Genomic DNA, 16,269 nt, shown 5'->3' with positions numbered 1-16,269 from the left:
TGTAGTTTTGATTTGCATTTCTCTAATGATTAGTGATGTTGAGCATTCTTTCATGTGTTTGTTGGCCATCTGTATGTCTTCTTTGGAGAAATGTCTATTTAGGTCTTCTGCCCATTTTTGGATTGGGTTGTTTGTTTTTTTGTTATTGAGCTGCATGAGTTGCTTATAAATTTTGGAGATTAATCCTTTGTCAGTTGCTTCATTGGCAACTATTTTCTCCCCTTCTGAGGGTTGTCTTTTCGTCTTGTTTATGGTATCCTTTGCTGTCTAACCCCTCTCATGTTTTTATCTGTCTCTTTCCCTCTGATCTTAGTAGCTTTCCTCTCCCTGTGCTTAGTAAAATTGACATTGGCTAAAACGCACAGGTCAACATGCTAGAATCTATTCCTTTAATATTTACAATCTAGATTAATTTCTAAGCGGTGAAAACAGTTGGATACCCAAGGGCAGGTCTCCGAGTGGCACACATTGTAAACCCCAGGGAGGTGGGGGACAGAGGGGGCAGGAGTGTCTGTGAATTAGCCTACACGCCTGTTAATTCCTTACCCAGGGTGAGGGCGTTGCGAAAATTCCTCAGAAAAATAATTTGAGGATGGAGGAAAGTCTATTTCTCACCCTCCCGGATTCTTTCTGTCCCTCACTTTTTTTTTTTTTTTTTTTTTTTTTGGTAAACTGTATCCTTATTCAGGGTGTTGCCTATAACAAGCAGGTTTCAGGGAGTCGGTTTATTTCTTTAAAGAGAGCATTTCAAACACTATGAAAGTCTCAGTTTTCCTGACGCGACTGAAAATTACCCAGCTGATGTAATAGGAAAAAAGACTTGAGTTAAACTCATTCGGCTGCTTTTAGGCTTGGGTCCTCCGGCTTAGGGTGGAGAGTAAACCCAGGTGTTAGGGAGGGTGTGACTCTCCATCCCGAGAAGGAAGGGCTGTCCCCTCGCCACTTGGCAAGCGCTCAGGGTGCCCGTGGGTCCTGTCTCCCCCCAGGGTGCCTGGTCTCCGCCTCTGCCCCCCTGGGGCCTGCAGGGAAGGGCAAAATTAGCCCTGGAAATGGGCCACAGGTCCTAAAATAGCCCGGCAACCTTTGCGGCCTGAGGGCAGCCCCGGGGCTCTTGGTGGCTCCCACTCCTCGTGGTTCTTTGCCGGGCCCTCCTGGGGGAACCGTCCCTTTGAGTTTTAGTGCAGGGACCTGAAGGACTTGATCCTCTCTCTGGCTCTGGTCTCCCTGGGCAGGTGGGCTGCCCCGATGGGAAAGTGAGGCCCAGGAACACCGTCCACACAGCAGGCTCCACTCCGGGGGCTCGGAGTCGGCTCTGAGGGTCCCCCGAGTGAACTCACCTTTCCCACGTGGACGGGCGAGCGGTGCCGCGGGGGGTGGAGGGACAGAGCCACCGGGACAAATGAGCTCGCGTGGTGGAGGCCCCACGGGTGACGGCTGCCCCCAAACGGGCTTTCCCCGCAGGAGCACCCACCGGCCCCCCCTACGATGATCCCCGCGGCGAGCAGCGCCCCTCCGGGAGAGGCCCTCTTCCCCTCCTTGACCCCCCAGGACTTCTGGAGGCCCCCGATCGCCGGCTACTCGGGGTCCATGACCCGGCACCTCAGCCACCGGGCCAACAACTTCAAACGACACCCCAAGAGGAGGAAGTGCATCCGGCCGTCGCCGCCCCCGCCCCCTAACACCCCGTGTCCGATCGAGCTGGTGGACTTCGGGGACCTGCACCCCCAGAGGTCCTTCCGGGAGCTGCTCTTCAATGGCTGCGTCCTCTTCGGCATCGAGTTCAGCTATGCCATGGAGACGGCGTACGTGACCCCGGTGCTCCTACAGATGGGCCTTCCCGACCAGCTCTACAGCCTCGTGTGGTTCGTCAGCCCCATCCTCGGTGAGCCCCCGCCCGGGCCGTTGGTGATGGCCTCCGAAACCCCCCCAGAAGCTTCCAGAAACCTCAGTGGAGGCAGCTTGAGGGTCCCCAGGGGACAAGGGAGGGGCCAGAGTAAGTCCCCCAGTTGTGTGGGGCTGTAGCAGAACACAGGTATGGCCGGTCAGACCCCGTATCTCAGGTGACTTTATCTAAACCAGATAAAGGACCGGACTTCAGCGGACCCCAAGGATTCCACCATCCCGTGCCAGGCGGTGTCATCAGAGGAGACAAGCGACACAGCTGGGCTGGTTTGGGTCTGGGAGGTCCTGGTCGTTCTTGGCTTCCCAAGAAGGCCATGGCTCCTTCGTGCCTTGCAGGGGCCTAAGCAGGAAATCTAAGGAGAAGCTGAGTGATTCCAAGAGTCTGTTTATCTTTTGTTTTCTAGCTCAGGGTTCTGTTGCTGACTCTTTCATCATCTTTTTCTTTGGATGCCCTGGGGACACTTGAGTGCAGGTGTTTCAGGAACCTGATGAAGCTGCTTCAGTGTGGGTCCCCCTGGCACATGGGGACCTCGGCAGTGACCGCTGACCTGCTCTGTTTCAGGATTCCTACTGCAGCCACTGTTGGGTGCTTGGAGTGACCGATGTACCTCAAGGTTTGGAAGGAGACGCCCTTTCATTCTTGTCCTGGCTATAGGTCTGTCGTTTTGGAATTGAAATAAAATGGAAAAAAGAAAAAAGGCCCCAACTGCTTCTTCTTAGGAAAATCGAAAAGAGCGTTGACCAAAACAGTTATCCAGATCGTGTCACTGGCGTGGTGGCGGGAAGCACCCTGTGATCCAGTCGGGGTGAACTGTGAAAATACCTCATTGTGATCACTTTTTAAAAATGAGCTAATAGGGGAGTTCCCTGGTGGCCTAGTGGTTAGGATTCCGGGCTTTCGCTGCCGTGGGCCTGGTTCAGCCCCTGGTTGGGGAGCTGAGATCCCGCAAGCTGCATAGCACGGCCAAAAAAAAAAAAAGAGTTAATAAAGCCTATATCACTCCTGCTATGCTTGATGAAATAAAACCCCTGATCCAAGTGCTGAAGGTCTGATTAAAAAGGAGTTCTTGGGGCCCTAAGGATTTCAGCCTGGAGTGGTGGCCGCCGGGCCGGCAGCGCTGCGATTCCGCGGTGACTCTGGTCTCCACCCCCAGGCGCACTGCTGGGCCTCTCGCTGTCGCTCAACGGCAGGGACATCGGAACGGCGCTGGCTGACACGGCCCACGACCACAAGTGGGGCATCCTCCTCACCGTGTGCGGCGTGGCGCTGATGGACTTCAGCGCGGACTCGGCCGATAGCCCCAGCCACGCGTACATGATGGATGTGTGCAGCCCCGCCGATCAGGACCGGGGCCTGAACGTCCACGCCCTCCTGGCAGGTAAGGCTCTGCGCAACGGGGACAAAACTCAGAGACGTGCGCGAGCACGGAAGTGCTTGAAAGCGCATCTCTCAAACGACATATGTCAACAGTACACATAGCATATACTATAATATCTGTATTTTTCATTGAAGTGTAGTTGATTTACAATGCTGTGTTAGTTTCAGGTGTACAGCAAAGTGATTCAGTTATATATATATATATATATAATCTGAATCTCTTTCAGATTCTTTTCCCTTGTAGGTTACTACAATATATTGAGCAGAGTTCCCTGTGCTATGCAGTAGGTCCTTGTTGTTTATCTATTTTATATACAGGAGCGTGTGTATGTTAATCCCAAACTCCTCATTTAGCCCTCCCTGCTCCTTCCCCTTCAGTAGCCAGAAGTTTGTTTTCTATGTCTGTGGGTCTACTTCTGTTTTGTAAATAAGTTCGTTTGCATCATTTTTTTTTAAGATTCCACATATAAGCGATATCATATGATATTTGTCTTTGTCTGGCTTACTTCCCTTTGTATGATCATCTCTAGGCCTCTAGGTCCATCCATGTTGCTGTAAATGGCATTATTTCATGCTTTATATATATATATATATATATATATCGTTGATATATATGCATATATGTGTGTATATAGCTCTGTATGTGTCTATATAACCGTGTGTAAATAGTGTTATACATCGTTGATTCTCGTTATTCAGGTAGTTGTGTCGTCCAAAGGCGTCACGAGCTCTGAATTAGCCAACCTCGAATCATGGCCCATGGAGACATACAGGGTTAGGTTCCTGCGAACCTCTGGCCACATCATTTTTGTCAACGGATCAATACATAACCTTGTTCTATGTGTTTCTGTTTAAAGACGTCTTGTTTAGTATATATCGCGGATTCATGAACATTGAACTCACGGCCAGCAGCATTATGACCCGTGCCCGAACGAAGCTCGTCTAACTCACATATTTTCCCCATAAGACACGTCGCGGGCTCCGGGCACTTGGGAACCCTAGACAGCGGTAGCGCTACACTTGCGGGCTGTCAAGTAAACAGCGTGTCACCCAAAAGGTGCACAAAAGTGCAAATACGTAGCACCCACATAGACTATGAAAAGGATGGTTGCTGACAGTGTGAGAGTTGAAACAAGAAGGCAGAACATCACTGTGGAAAGTCTTAGCCGGGACCGTGTGTGTCGGGCGGCTCTTTCACTGCTCTGGGAATTCCCTGGTGGGCCAATGGTTAGGACTTGGCGCTTTCACTGCTGTGGCCCGGGTTCAATCCCTGGTCGGGGAACTAAGATCCCACAAGCCGGGCAAAAAAAAATTTTTTTTCACTGCTCTGCACGTATCCGAGAGTGATTGTGCATTACATATGTATTTATTGGGGTTACAAATCAATTTTACTGAGTAGGTAGATTTGAAATATGGAATCCGTGAATAATGACAATTGACTGTGTGTACACACACACACACACACACACACACACACACACACACACACACCTGTGCTGTCTTGACGCCAGACACGAGAGACATTCCCACTGAGCTCAGGAAGGAGGCAGGAATGACCACCAAGGGGCGGGGTGCTGGGGAGGGCTGGACCGCGAGGGTGGGGTTAGTGGATGCAAACTATTATATATAACATGGGTAAACAACAAGGCCCTACTGGACAGCACAGGGAACTATATCCTATATCCTGTGATAAACCATGATGGAAAAGAAGATGAAAAAGAATATATGCATAACTAAATCACCTTGCTGTACAGCAGAAGTTAACACAACATTGTAAATCAACTATACTTCAATAAAATTGAAAGAAACAAGAAAACAAATAAAGAGTCTGTGCTTGGACTTCCCTGGTGGCACAGTGGTTAAGAACCCGCCTGCCAATGCAGGGGACACGGGTTCGAGCCCTGGTCCGGGAAGATCCCACGTGCCGCGGAGCAACTAAGCCCATGCGCCACAGCTACTGAGTCTGTGCTCTAGAGCCCACGAGCCACAACTACTGAGCCCACGTGCCACAACTACCGAAGCCCATGTGTGCCTAGAGCCCGTGCACCGCAATGAAGAGTAGCGCTCACTCGCCGCAACTAGGGAAAGCCCGCGCACAGCAACGAAGACCCAAGGCAGCCAAAAATATAAATAAGTAAATAAATAAAATTTTTAAAAATAAAATAAAAAGAAAACAAACAAAACCTTCAAGGGAATCAACTGCAAAACAGTAAGAGAATTCAGTATGATGTTTTCTTATCACAGTATCATAAAAATCAATACCTCTAGCGTTTGTATATAAAATACTTATCTTGTTCCAAAATAAAATGGAAGTAAACAATCCCATTTAAAATAGCAATGGAAAAGATTTCTAAAAATCCAGGGAAAGATGTCATATGTGTAGGACCTGTATGAAGAGGCCGGGGTGGCCCAGGAGCTGAAATCCTGAATCGGTTTTGTGCTTTTCCTCCTGTTCATGGTGGAACTTTAGGCAACTGCTTGGCGTCTCCAAGCCTCAGTCGCTTCTTCTAGAAAATGTCGTTGTTCATCTCTCTTTACAATCCCGTATGCACACGGGTCCAGGGAGCTTCTGCGTGGGTCCAGGCAGGCAGGAGTTTGGAGGGTCAGAAGAAGGAATTAGTTTTTTATCTTATATAGACAGTCCCCAACTTATGACGGTTTGACTTACGATTTTTTTGCCTTGACAAAAGCTATACACATTCAGTGGAAACTGTACTTTGAATCTGAAGTTTGCCCTTTCCTGGGCTAGCGATATGCAGTCCGATCCTCTCTTGTGATGCTGGGCGGCGGCTCCCGTTCACCCCCGTGATCTTGAGGGTCAACAGCCCTACACTGACAACCGCTCTGTTTTCACTTTCAGGAATGTCATCAGTCAATTACATGAGACAGTCAACACTTTATTATAAAATAGGCTTTGTGTTAGAGGCTTCGGCCCAGCTGTAGGTTAATGGAAGTGATCTGAGCATGTGTAAGGTAGGCGGGGCTAAGCGATGATGTTCGGTAGGTTAGGTGTATTCAGTGCATTTTCTTTTTCTCCCCCTTTTTAAAAATTTGACATATAGTTGATTTAGTTGTGTTAGTTTCTGGTGTACAGCAAAGTGAGTCAGTTATACATATATTCTTTTTCAGATTTTTTCCCTAATAGATTTTTACAAGATATTGAGTAGAGTTCCCTGTGCTATACAGTAGGTCCTTGTTGGTTATCTATTTTATATATAGGAATGTGTATTAAATGCATTTTCATCTTATGATATTTTCAACTTACAATGGGTTTATCAGAATGTAATTCTGTAGTAAGTACATGAAGATCTGTACTCTTCTGAATTGTTTTTTTTTCCCCTTTTACAGTTGTGTTAAAATACACATAACGTAAAATTTACCAACTTAGCCATTTTTAAGTGTACAGTTCTGTGATACTTTCACACTGTTGTGTAGCCGTCACCGCCATCCATCCCCGAAACGCTTTTCATCTTGTAAAACTGAAACTCTATAACCATTCAATGATAACTCCCCAATCTCCCCTCCCCCAGCCCCTGGCAGCCACCCTTCTACTTTCTGTCGCTACAAATTTGACTGCCGTAGGGAACCGATGGGAGAGGAATCACACAGTGTTTGTCTTTGTGGCACAGGCTTATTTCGCTGAGGATAATGTCCTCAAGGTTCATCCATGTTGTAGCGTATGTTAGAATTCCTTACTCTTTTAAGACTGAATAATATTTCATTGCATTTATAGACCACACTGTGCTTATCCGTTCGTCCTTTGATGGACACTTGGGTTGCTTCCACGTCTTAGCTACTGTGAATAATGCTGCTGTGAACATGGGTGTACAAATATCTCTTCAAGACCCTGCTTTCAGTTCTTTTGGGGCCTCTACCAGAAGGGGAATTGCTGGGTAATTCTGTTTTTAGTTTCTTGGGGAGCCTCCTGGTTGATTTCCACAGCAGCTGCACTATTTTAAATCCCCACCAACACTGCACAAGGGTTCCAATTTCTCCACTTCCTCGTCAACTTACTGTTTCCTGGGCTCTTAAAAATTGTTCGACAGTAGCCATCCTAAGGGATGTGAGGTTGCATCTCACTGCGGCTCTGATTTGCATTTCCCTAATGATCGGTGATGTTGAGCATTATTCCATGTGCTTGTTGGCCATGCGTCTATCACTGGAGAAATGTTTATTCAAGTCCTTTGCCCATTGTTTGAATCAGGTTGTTTGTTTCTTTGTTGTTGAGTACAGTTGCTCAACTGTGCAAATGTATCGCTTCGATCATTTTTTACAAAAATAGTTCATAAAGTTCTCGCAAATCTGGCCTTGATTAAGGGTCACCAAACTGCAACCGTGTCTTCAGAAGGAGTGGGGGAAGCTAATTAGGACCATGAATGTGGAAAGTTAAGAATAATAAAGCTGGCGGCGGGCGGCTGGGTATGAGATTAAGAGGCCCGTAAGAAGAGTCTGGAACAAATGAAGTTCTACAGAAAGCCATGAAATAACTAGATTCAGGGTCATGTCCCACCATAGGGACATGTGGAAGGTTGGGCTGAACGTGTCTGAGTCCAGGCCTTTCCACAGGCGATTCTGTTGAAAAGGCCAACTCCTGACGTGGCTGGGTCTCCCCAGGTGGAGGGGAGGGAGGGCCCATGCTGGTCGGACGCAGGTTCCCCTGCGTCGCCAAGAGTAAACCAAGAGTTTTACTCATCTCAGCCAGTAGCTTGGTCAGAATATAGCTGGACTCAAAATAGAAAAGCACCTAAGATACGTGATGTGGCTGTGCAGGGGCTGGGCGGGCGGAGCCCTGGCGCCTGGCTTTGCTCTGCCCCTGGGAGCCCAGCGCTGGGCGGGAGGAAGCGGCACTTTCTGGAGGTGAGAATGTCTTTTGCCGCTGGCCGGGCACCATGTGGCATCACCTACATTTTCATGTTGTGCTGTGTGAACCATTGGCTGTTTGCTGGGTCCCTGAGGCCGTGGACTCAGTGAGCAGCATCAGAGGAAAGGACCAGATTCCTGCAGCCCTCCTGTTCCCTGATGGCTCCAGGGCCCGGAGAGCTGCCACCAGGGGTGACCCATGAGGGGTGACTTTCTTTCTTTCTTTCTTTTTTTTTTTTTTATAAATTTATTTATTTCATTTTATTTTTGGTCGCGTTGGGTCTTCGTTGCTGCGCGCGGGCTCTTCTCTAGTTGCGGCGAGCGGGGGCTACTCTTCGTCGCGGTGCGCGGGCTTCTCATTGCGGTGGCTTCTCTTGTTGGGAGCACGGGCTCTAGGCGCGCGGGCTTCAGTAGTTGTGGTGCACGGGCTCAGTAGTTGTGGCTCGCGGGCTGTAGAGCGCAGGCTCAGTAGCTGTGGCGCACGGGCTCAGTAGCTGTGGCGCACGGGCTTAGTGGCTCCGCGGCACGCGGGATCCTCCCGGACCGGGGCACGAACCCGCGTCCCCTGCGTCGGCAGGCGGACTCTCAACCACTGCGCCACCAGGGAAGCCCTGGCAGGCGGATTCTCAACCACTGCGCCACCAGGGAAGCCCAGGGGTGACTTTCTTAATGGTGGTCAGGACCAAGGACGATGTCGCCAGGTGAGCAAGACAGGGGTGGCCACGCGAATTCCCGCGGGCACACGTGCAGTGGTCTGTGTGCTGGGGACCAGGTCTCCCGTGTTTACACAGCGCTGAAGCTGGGGGAGGGGCGGGACTCCTGGGGGACAGGTGACCCAGGGTCGACACCCGCTTTCGGTCTTCCTAAGACGCTGTGTGCAGAGGGGACCAGAGTGTGGGCAGGTGGTCATCGTGCCCTGGCAGGCGGCCCTCAAGGGCAGGGGACCGGGTCCCCCAGGGTGCCCCTGGAAATCCCATTCTCTTCTCCTTTCCTTTGGGGTGTAGGTGGGACAGATAAAACATCCGGGTCCTTGGGGTGGATTTTACAAGTCAAGTAAGGAAGCGAACACCTTCCCTGGGGGCTTTCTTCCCCCCTCCCCGCCCCGCTTCTCTCCCCAGGTCTCGGAGGAGGGTTCGGATACGTGGTCGGGGGGATCCACTGGGATAAAACCGGCTTCGGGAGAGCCCTGGGCGGGCAGCTGCGGGTCATCTACATCTTCACGGCCGTCATCCTGAGCATCACCACTGTCCTGACCCTGGTCAGCATCCCCGAGAGACCCCTGCGGCCCCCGGGCGAGAAGAGGCCGGCCATGAAGAGCCCCAGCCTGCAGCTGCCTCCCTCCCCTCCTATCCTGGGTGAGGAGGGCGCCAGCCAGACAGTGCCCTGCCCGCCGGCCAGCAGCCTCCACACCAACTTCTCCAGCCCCATCTCCCCACTGAGCCCCCTCACGCCCAAGTACGGCAGCTTCGTCAGCAGGGACAGCTCCCTGACGGGCATCAACGAGTTCGCCTCGTCCTTCGCCACGTCCAACATAGACAGCGTCCTCATCGACTGCTTCACGGGCGGCCACGACAGCCACCTGGCCATCCCCGGCAGCGCCCCGAGGCAGGCCATCAGTGTCAGCTTCCCCCGGGCCCCCGATGGCTTCTACCACCGGGACCGCGGCCTCGGGGACCGGAGGGACGTCGCCCTGGCCACCGGCCCCGACGGGGACGTGCTGAGGGTGGGCTCCTTGGACACCTCCAAGCCGCGGTCGGCTGGCATCCTCAAGAGACCCCAGACCCTGGCCATCCCGGACGCAGCTGGAGGAGGTGGCCCCGACACCAGCAGGAGAAGGAACGTGACTTTCAGTCAACAGGTAAAAGCAAACGTCCGGGGGCCGGGGGAGGGGGGAGCCAGGGGTCAGAGGGAACTGGGCGTGGCCCCCCCTCGGCAGAGGATCTGGAAGGAAATTCCCGGCCCCTCTGGGCATATCAATCAGAAAGGACTTGGGCCTCAGGGACATCCCCATCCTACATCCTCATCCTCTTCATCCTGTCGGTGTCGAGGTTCTGGGCCCGACGTGAGCCCACGGATGCATTCAGGGTCTCTGCCAGGGGTCGCACTTTAACACACTGGCCACAGCAAAGGGGTGGCTCTTTTAAACACCCTTACGTTTGCCCAGGGGTAATCAGGTGAGTTTGTTACAGCACCATGCGTCCTGCGGTCATTCCTAGTCTTTTCCCCGCCACGTCCAGCCCACTTTGGCTGTGTGCACCCCGTGCCAACTGAGCTAAGTCTTCCTGAAGGACAGAAGCAAAACATAAACCCTGGCGGCTGTTTCTGGGGCCTCCTTCCCTCCCCAGGTGGGGAACCTTAACCCACCAGCCCGGAGGCTGTCGATACTCTGGATCCCAAAGGGCGCGGGCATGTTGTGGGAAGGAGAGAACCTTCCGGAAGGCTGTCTGTGTTGTATGTAGGATTGGCTGGAAGGCCACGAACTGACATGTGGGATTTTAGCTGCTTTCAGAGTCCGTGACCTTGGAAGAGGCTACTTTATATTAAAGAGAGTTATTCTCTCATTTAAAGTAGACGTGAGGGCCTCCCTGCCCTCAGGGCCATCCAGGGGATGGAGTTTCCCGAGCAGGAAGCCTACGACCCTTGTTCAACCTGCACAGGCCCCCCGGGGGGCAGTTCTGAAGACGGGTGACCTGGACCTGCCCCCTGGACACGGTTGCCACGTGTCAGACAACCCCACCCACACTCCCGTGCCTGGGGAGACCCCCTGCTTTCGTGGGAGGCTGACATTGGGAGGTGGCCACGCATGTTCGCTTCGTTGTTAAATTCTGAAGCTTAACCGCGCCTCCTTTGTGTTACCGCGAGCCGGCCTTAGGGCCACTTCTGTCGCGTCTTAAACTCAATGTCACCCCATCTCGAGGAAGGGCTCTGCACAGGTGGGTGCCCGTCCTGCAGGGAAGCATCCAGGTCCTCGTGGGCAGCGTCCACAAGCTCAGATCTGGAAAGCGTTTGAAGGACTGAAAATCACCGGAAGAAACCCCACCATTGGCAAAGGAAAGCCTCTTCTCTAATTGCTCGAGTCAAGGGCATGTCACCCTCATTCCTAATGACAGCAGAGCAGTTCGTCAAGCCTTTTGTCAACGCTGGGTCATCCTGTGCTGTTTCCCGAAATTCCACCTGGCTTCTAGATACAGTCCTTCAATTCTGGTTGAAAAATCTCTTCTTAATCCTTTGAAAGCTTTCCATTCTCGAATCAGTTTTGGAGGAAAGTAAAGTTCACGAGCCAAACGTGAGCGCATCCGGGCTCAGCGGGGACATAGGTGTCAGTCAAAGTCTTCCTCCGGCAGCTGTGGGTGACGAGCTCTGTTGATGCAGCTGCCCGTGGAACCGGCATCGTGGGCTGTTCCCTTCCTTTGCATTCACCCACCCGGAACGTCCAGCTGCCGACCCAGCACAAGCTCCCGCGTGGACCCGAGCAAGGCACCTTCTCCTCTCTTGAGATGTCTAGCTCCCAGAGGCATCCGTTCGCCTGGCTGCTGTCTGCACCCCCCCGCCCAGGCGGGGCCGCGGTGGGGCAAGGCCTTGTCATTCCGGGAACAGGCGGCAGACTGAGCCGGTGAGCGTATTTGTCGATGGGGTTGCCCTGGCAGGTGCTGGTGACGTGGGGCTGCCTGGGTGCCCGGCTCCCTGCACGGCTCCGTTGGCCGCCCTCACCCCTGTGTAGGTAGGAGTCCACCTGTCCAGGTGCCCCGTCCCCTCGGAATCAGTCTTTTACATCCTCTCTTATAGAAAAGATGAGACTTCGTAATGTCTGAATTTCAACTGACCCGTATTTCTTTTCTTTCAAACGTATTCCACGCTGGGCAAGGTCTTCGCTTACTCTCTGCGGCCCACAGGCAGGCACCGCGAAGGGAGACTCTATTCTCAGCCGCTCCCGTCTCTGAAGAGACGTCTCAAAGTCATTTCTCTCTTTCGGGTGGTGTTTGGTGCCCGGTTCTCCCCGTCCGGGAAGACAAACCCTCCCAGCCTCTGGGTTTGTGTTTCTGATTCACCTTCTCATCGAAGCAAAACACACGCTTCCGAGGGGTGCCTGGGGTTTGATGCTCTGAGGAGGACCTTTTGGGGGCTTCCCTTGCAGGTGGCCAATATTTTACTGAATGGCGTGAAATACGAGAGTGAGCTGACGGGCCCCAGGGAGCCGTCGGGGCAGCCGCCGTCCATGAGGGACCTCTGCTTCACCATCTGCAACATGCCCAAGGCCCTGCGGCACCTCTGCCTCAACCACTTCCTGGGTGAGCTCGCGGCGAAGCCTCCCGCGGGTCCTGCCCCCCTCGGGTGGCCCTGCGTGAGCGGCAGGGCTCCGGCCGCCTGGAGGCCTCTGGCCTCCACTCGGCCTCCCCAGGCGTCACCAGGGGCAGGATGTGGTGGGGACGGGCGGGGCGGGGCGGGGGGGAGGCCGCGGGGAGGGCTCTTCTCCAGGAAGAGCCGGGTCCCCACGGAGCCCAGATCCTCGGGACCAAAAGCTCTTCGGGCAGCTCACAGTTAAGGGGGACATCACTTTCCCACTGGTGGGACTTGTGTCTTAAGCCAGTTCGGACCCCTCACGCTTAGAGGTGAGACGTAAACACACACAGACACACACGTCTGGTGCCGGCCTCACGTTCACAGGCTCGGCTTTCGAGAAGCCCCAGCTCGCGTTCCATGCCCTTCGGTGTCTCTTTGCTGTTGGCTTCTTGACCATCTGAGGATGATGAGGAATCTGAGATAATCTAGGCTCTCAAACATTGTGGGATGTAAATCAGAAGGACCTTCTAGAAGGCAACCTGGCAACAGGCAAGAATCTTAGAAATGCCATCACCTTTATCCCAGAGATCCTACCTATTTGGTGTTCTTTGCAAGGACGCAGTCAGAGGTTTTATCACGAATACACGTGCGAGGCATTTATCACAGCACCACTCATGATAGCCGAAGACTGGGGTCGGGGAGAGGGTCAATGCCCGACAATGGGAAGATGGATCCACACTGAGAAATATTTTGCTGCCCTTAAGACGGGGCTGTTTAAGAATATTTAATGGCATATAGGGAACATGCATGATAATTACCGGGGTTCAAGAGACCCCACAAACACCACCTCCTTCCTCTATAAAAGAGGAAGCGCACGTGGAAATCAGAGGAAGCGGCACTGTGGTTTTCTCGGTAACAGAGCAAATTAGATCTCTCTCAGCACTTGCCCTTCCTAATGTATTTCTCGAGGTCACCGGGTGACCCCTGCCCCCGCACTGTGGCTGGAGCCCCACTGGCATTTTCTCGCCTCCCCTGCAGAGGAGGGGGAAACAGGAGGAGCTGAGGGTCAGCTTTCCTCCTGGCAATAACGTTCAGAGAAAGAACAGAGCACAAAACCTTCACGCGACAGAGCCTATGTTATAAGAATATGTATTTTCAAAAGACGGGTAGGAAACCTACAAAATTTTAACAGCGGTAAAGTCATGTCTGCGTGGTGAAGCTATAGGTAATTCCTCCTTTAAGTTTTGAATTGACAAAAGTCACGGGCTCCTTCAATCGTCGGTCAGAACCACCCGCTGGCGGAGGAGGGGCCACGGGCCAGCGCCTGCCCAGAGGTCAGCAGCCCTTCTCCCCCCGCAGGGTGGCTCTCCTTCGAGGGGATGCTGCTCTTCTACACGGACTTCATGGGCGAGGTGGTATTTCAGGGGGACCCCAAGGCCCCGCACACGTCGGAAGCGTACCAGAAATACAACAGCGGGGTCACCGTGGGCTGCTGGGGGATGTGCATCTACGCCTTCAGCGCCGCCTTCTACTCAGGTACCGGGGGGCGGGGCTCGGGGGCGGGGCCTCCGTGCGAGTGAGAATGGCCCTGGGCAGGGTGGCTGGTACCCGTTCGATGAAGGAGGGCTGTGTCTTGACAGCTGCGGACACAGCATCCCAATGTGGGGGGAGACAGGCCTGTTTTTTTCTCCGTTATCCAGTGACCCGTTGTCAGGGGTCAGCTGGGGACGCTGCCCGGCGCTGCGCGGCGGGGCAGGGCCGGGTGGGGACGGGCGTGTGTCCGGCCCTGAGTAAGCAGCTGGCCGGGGGGGGGGGGGGGGTCAGGCCCGCAAGCGAGGGACACGTGGGGGCCCAGGAACAAACCACGAGGTCACTTCCGGGGGGGTGTGCCGTCCACCTGCCACCCCTACCCCATCCTTCCCGTGTCGATTCTCGTGGTGGCTGGTCCAGGCGAGGGAGGGCGCAGGTTTGACCGCGGGCGGAGGCTAGAGTGAGGCTGTGGAACACGTGGGATGGGTGCGGGGAGGCCGAGACGACCCTGAGGTTTGACTCTGGGTGCCCCGCGGACCTAGGATGCTGTGCTGAGTGCCTGTGGGTTCCAGGGCGTCCAAGTGGTGGCCCAGCTGGCGGCACACAGCCCCCAGACTTCGTCTCAGGGGTCCGCCCGCGTTTTCAGTAAGAGGCCAGGGAGTCTGGCCTCTTGGCCTTTCCGGCCACAGGCTCCGGTGGGGCGACCCGGCGCTGCCCTCGTGGCAGACGAGGCGCGATGACCCCACGGGGCCGAGTTCCAGTAAAACTTCGCTGATGTCCACGGGGATTCGGATCTTGTATGATTTTCATGCGCCACAAAATATCTGTCTTCTTTGGACTTGCTTTAAACATTTAAAAATGTGAAAACCATTCTCAGCTCCGGGTGGTACAAAAACAGGCTGCAGCCCAGACTCGAGCTGCCACTGCAGACTGTGGACCCCGTTAGTGAGCTCCAGCCCCACAGTCAGGACCAGGACTTTTGCAGGAGGTCGAGGGACCATATTAAGGAAGAATTTCTTGGCTCTCGCTGGCGGACCCCGGCGGACCTGGGTGTTCGGTGGCGCCAGGACGTGGGGAAGCGGCCCCGGGGTATTTGACTCCGGAAAGCGGTGTCACGCGGCGCCCGAGCTGCCAGGCCCCTCGGGGCCCTTAGACCCTGGCCGGCCGGGGTGGGGCTGTCGGTGACCTCGCGTTAGGAGAGCGACAGAAGCACTGCGGTCCGTGCAAGGGCTCCGGGCTCAGCCGCAAACCCTGAACTCTCGAGCCTCTTTGATCTTCCCACCCAAAGACCCCTTCCCCTGCTGCGGCACTTGGGGGCCTCCCCTGGGTGTGAAGGGGACCACCCCAGGTCCCGCCTCCCACCCGGACAACCCCATCAGTGGTCCCTTGGCTCCCCGGGGCCCCCGATCGGGTCTCCTGGTCAGGGGCGAGCCGCCTGCCGGCCTGGCGGGCGGCCTGGGGCCCCGGGCGGGGCGCCGCTCACCTCCCTCTCTGGGTCGCAGCTCTTCTGGAGAAGCTGGAGGAGCACCTCAGTGTCCGCACGCTGTACTTCATCGCCTACCTGGCCTTCGGCCTGGGCACGGGGCTTGCCACCCTCTCCAGGAACCTCTACGTGGTCCTGTCCCTCTGCATCACCTACGGGATTTTGTTTTCCACGCTGTGCACGCTGCCCTACTCGTTGCTGTGCGATTACTACCAAAGCAAGCAGGTGAGCGCGGCCTTCTTGCTCCGGGCCCCGCGTCCAGGTGGCTCTCCACCCGAGCAGGGTCCCGGGACCCGCCGCGCAGCTGGGGCCCCGTCCAAACGGGAAGCTCACCAGGATGCGTCGGCAGAGCATAAACCCCGGCAGGAAGCTGGTCGCGTAGGGAGCTGGGCGGCGTTGGGAGAGGTGCAGGCAGAGGTGCAGGGAGAGGGCTCTGCGGGGCTTTGGGGTCGGCTGGGAGCACGTGGGCGCCCAAAACTCAGCGGTCGCGGCCAATAACACGTGAATGTGGTTTTTGTGAAGATAAGCGTCCGTGCCAAAAAGCCACACCGAGCGAGAGACCGGGGACTTAGAGACGGGACGAGGGCCGGGGCTGAGCCGAGTCCTGGTGGCGTCCGAGGCTGAAGGAAAACTCAGGAAAACGGATCCCGTCTTTATGTCAAATCCTGGTATTTTGTTCAGGGTGGATTCTCCCTTAACAGCTTTATGGAGGCAGAAGCCACCACAGTGCCACCCAGTTCGCCCATTTCCAGTGTACGAGTCAGTGGCTTTTAGTGTATTCACACCATCAATTCCAGAACATTTTCGTCCCCCGCAGCAGAAGCCCCCTCCCCGT

The 16,269-nt window shown here is 54.4% G+C and overlaps 1 protein-coding gene across 4 annotated transcripts in view; it reads left to right on the top strand.

The window, feature by feature from the left end:
* The window catches only part of SLC45A1 (solute carrier family 45 member 1), a 22,122-nt gene that overhangs the window by 4,307 nt on the left and 1,546 nt on the right, over positions 1-16,269 (top strand). The window contains exons 2-8 of one of the 4 annotated variants that reach the window (XM_024125575.2): positions 1,462-1,882; positions 2,465-2,557; positions 3,057-3,281; positions 9,259-9,998; positions 12,276-12,429; positions 13,781-13,957; positions 15,454-15,659. In XM_024125575.2, coding sequence (XP_023981343.2) covers positions 1,486-1,882; positions 2,465-2,557; positions 3,057-3,281; positions 9,259-9,998; positions 12,276-12,429; positions 13,781-13,957; positions 15,454-15,659 — 1,992 coding nt within the window. In that variant the 5' untranslated portion in view covers positions 1,462-1,485. Of the gene's footprint in view, positions 1-1,461; positions 1,883-2,464; positions 2,558-3,056; positions 3,282-9,258; positions 9,999-12,275; positions 12,457-13,780; positions 13,958-15,453; positions 15,660-16,269 lie in introns of those variants that run through there. The other 3 variants (XM_055083795.1, XM_055083797.1, XM_055083796.1) reach the window with 3 other exon arrangements.

This window comes from Physeter macrocephalus, chromosome 3, assembly GCF_002837175.3.
Source record: "Physeter macrocephalus isolate SW-GA chromosome 3, ASM283717v5, whole genome shotgun sequence".
Taxonomy (NCBI): Eukaryota; Metazoa; Chordata; class Mammalia; order Artiodactyla; family Physeteridae; genus Physeter; species Physeter macrocephalus.
This window is presented reverse-complemented; position numbering and strand designations above follow the sequence as displayed.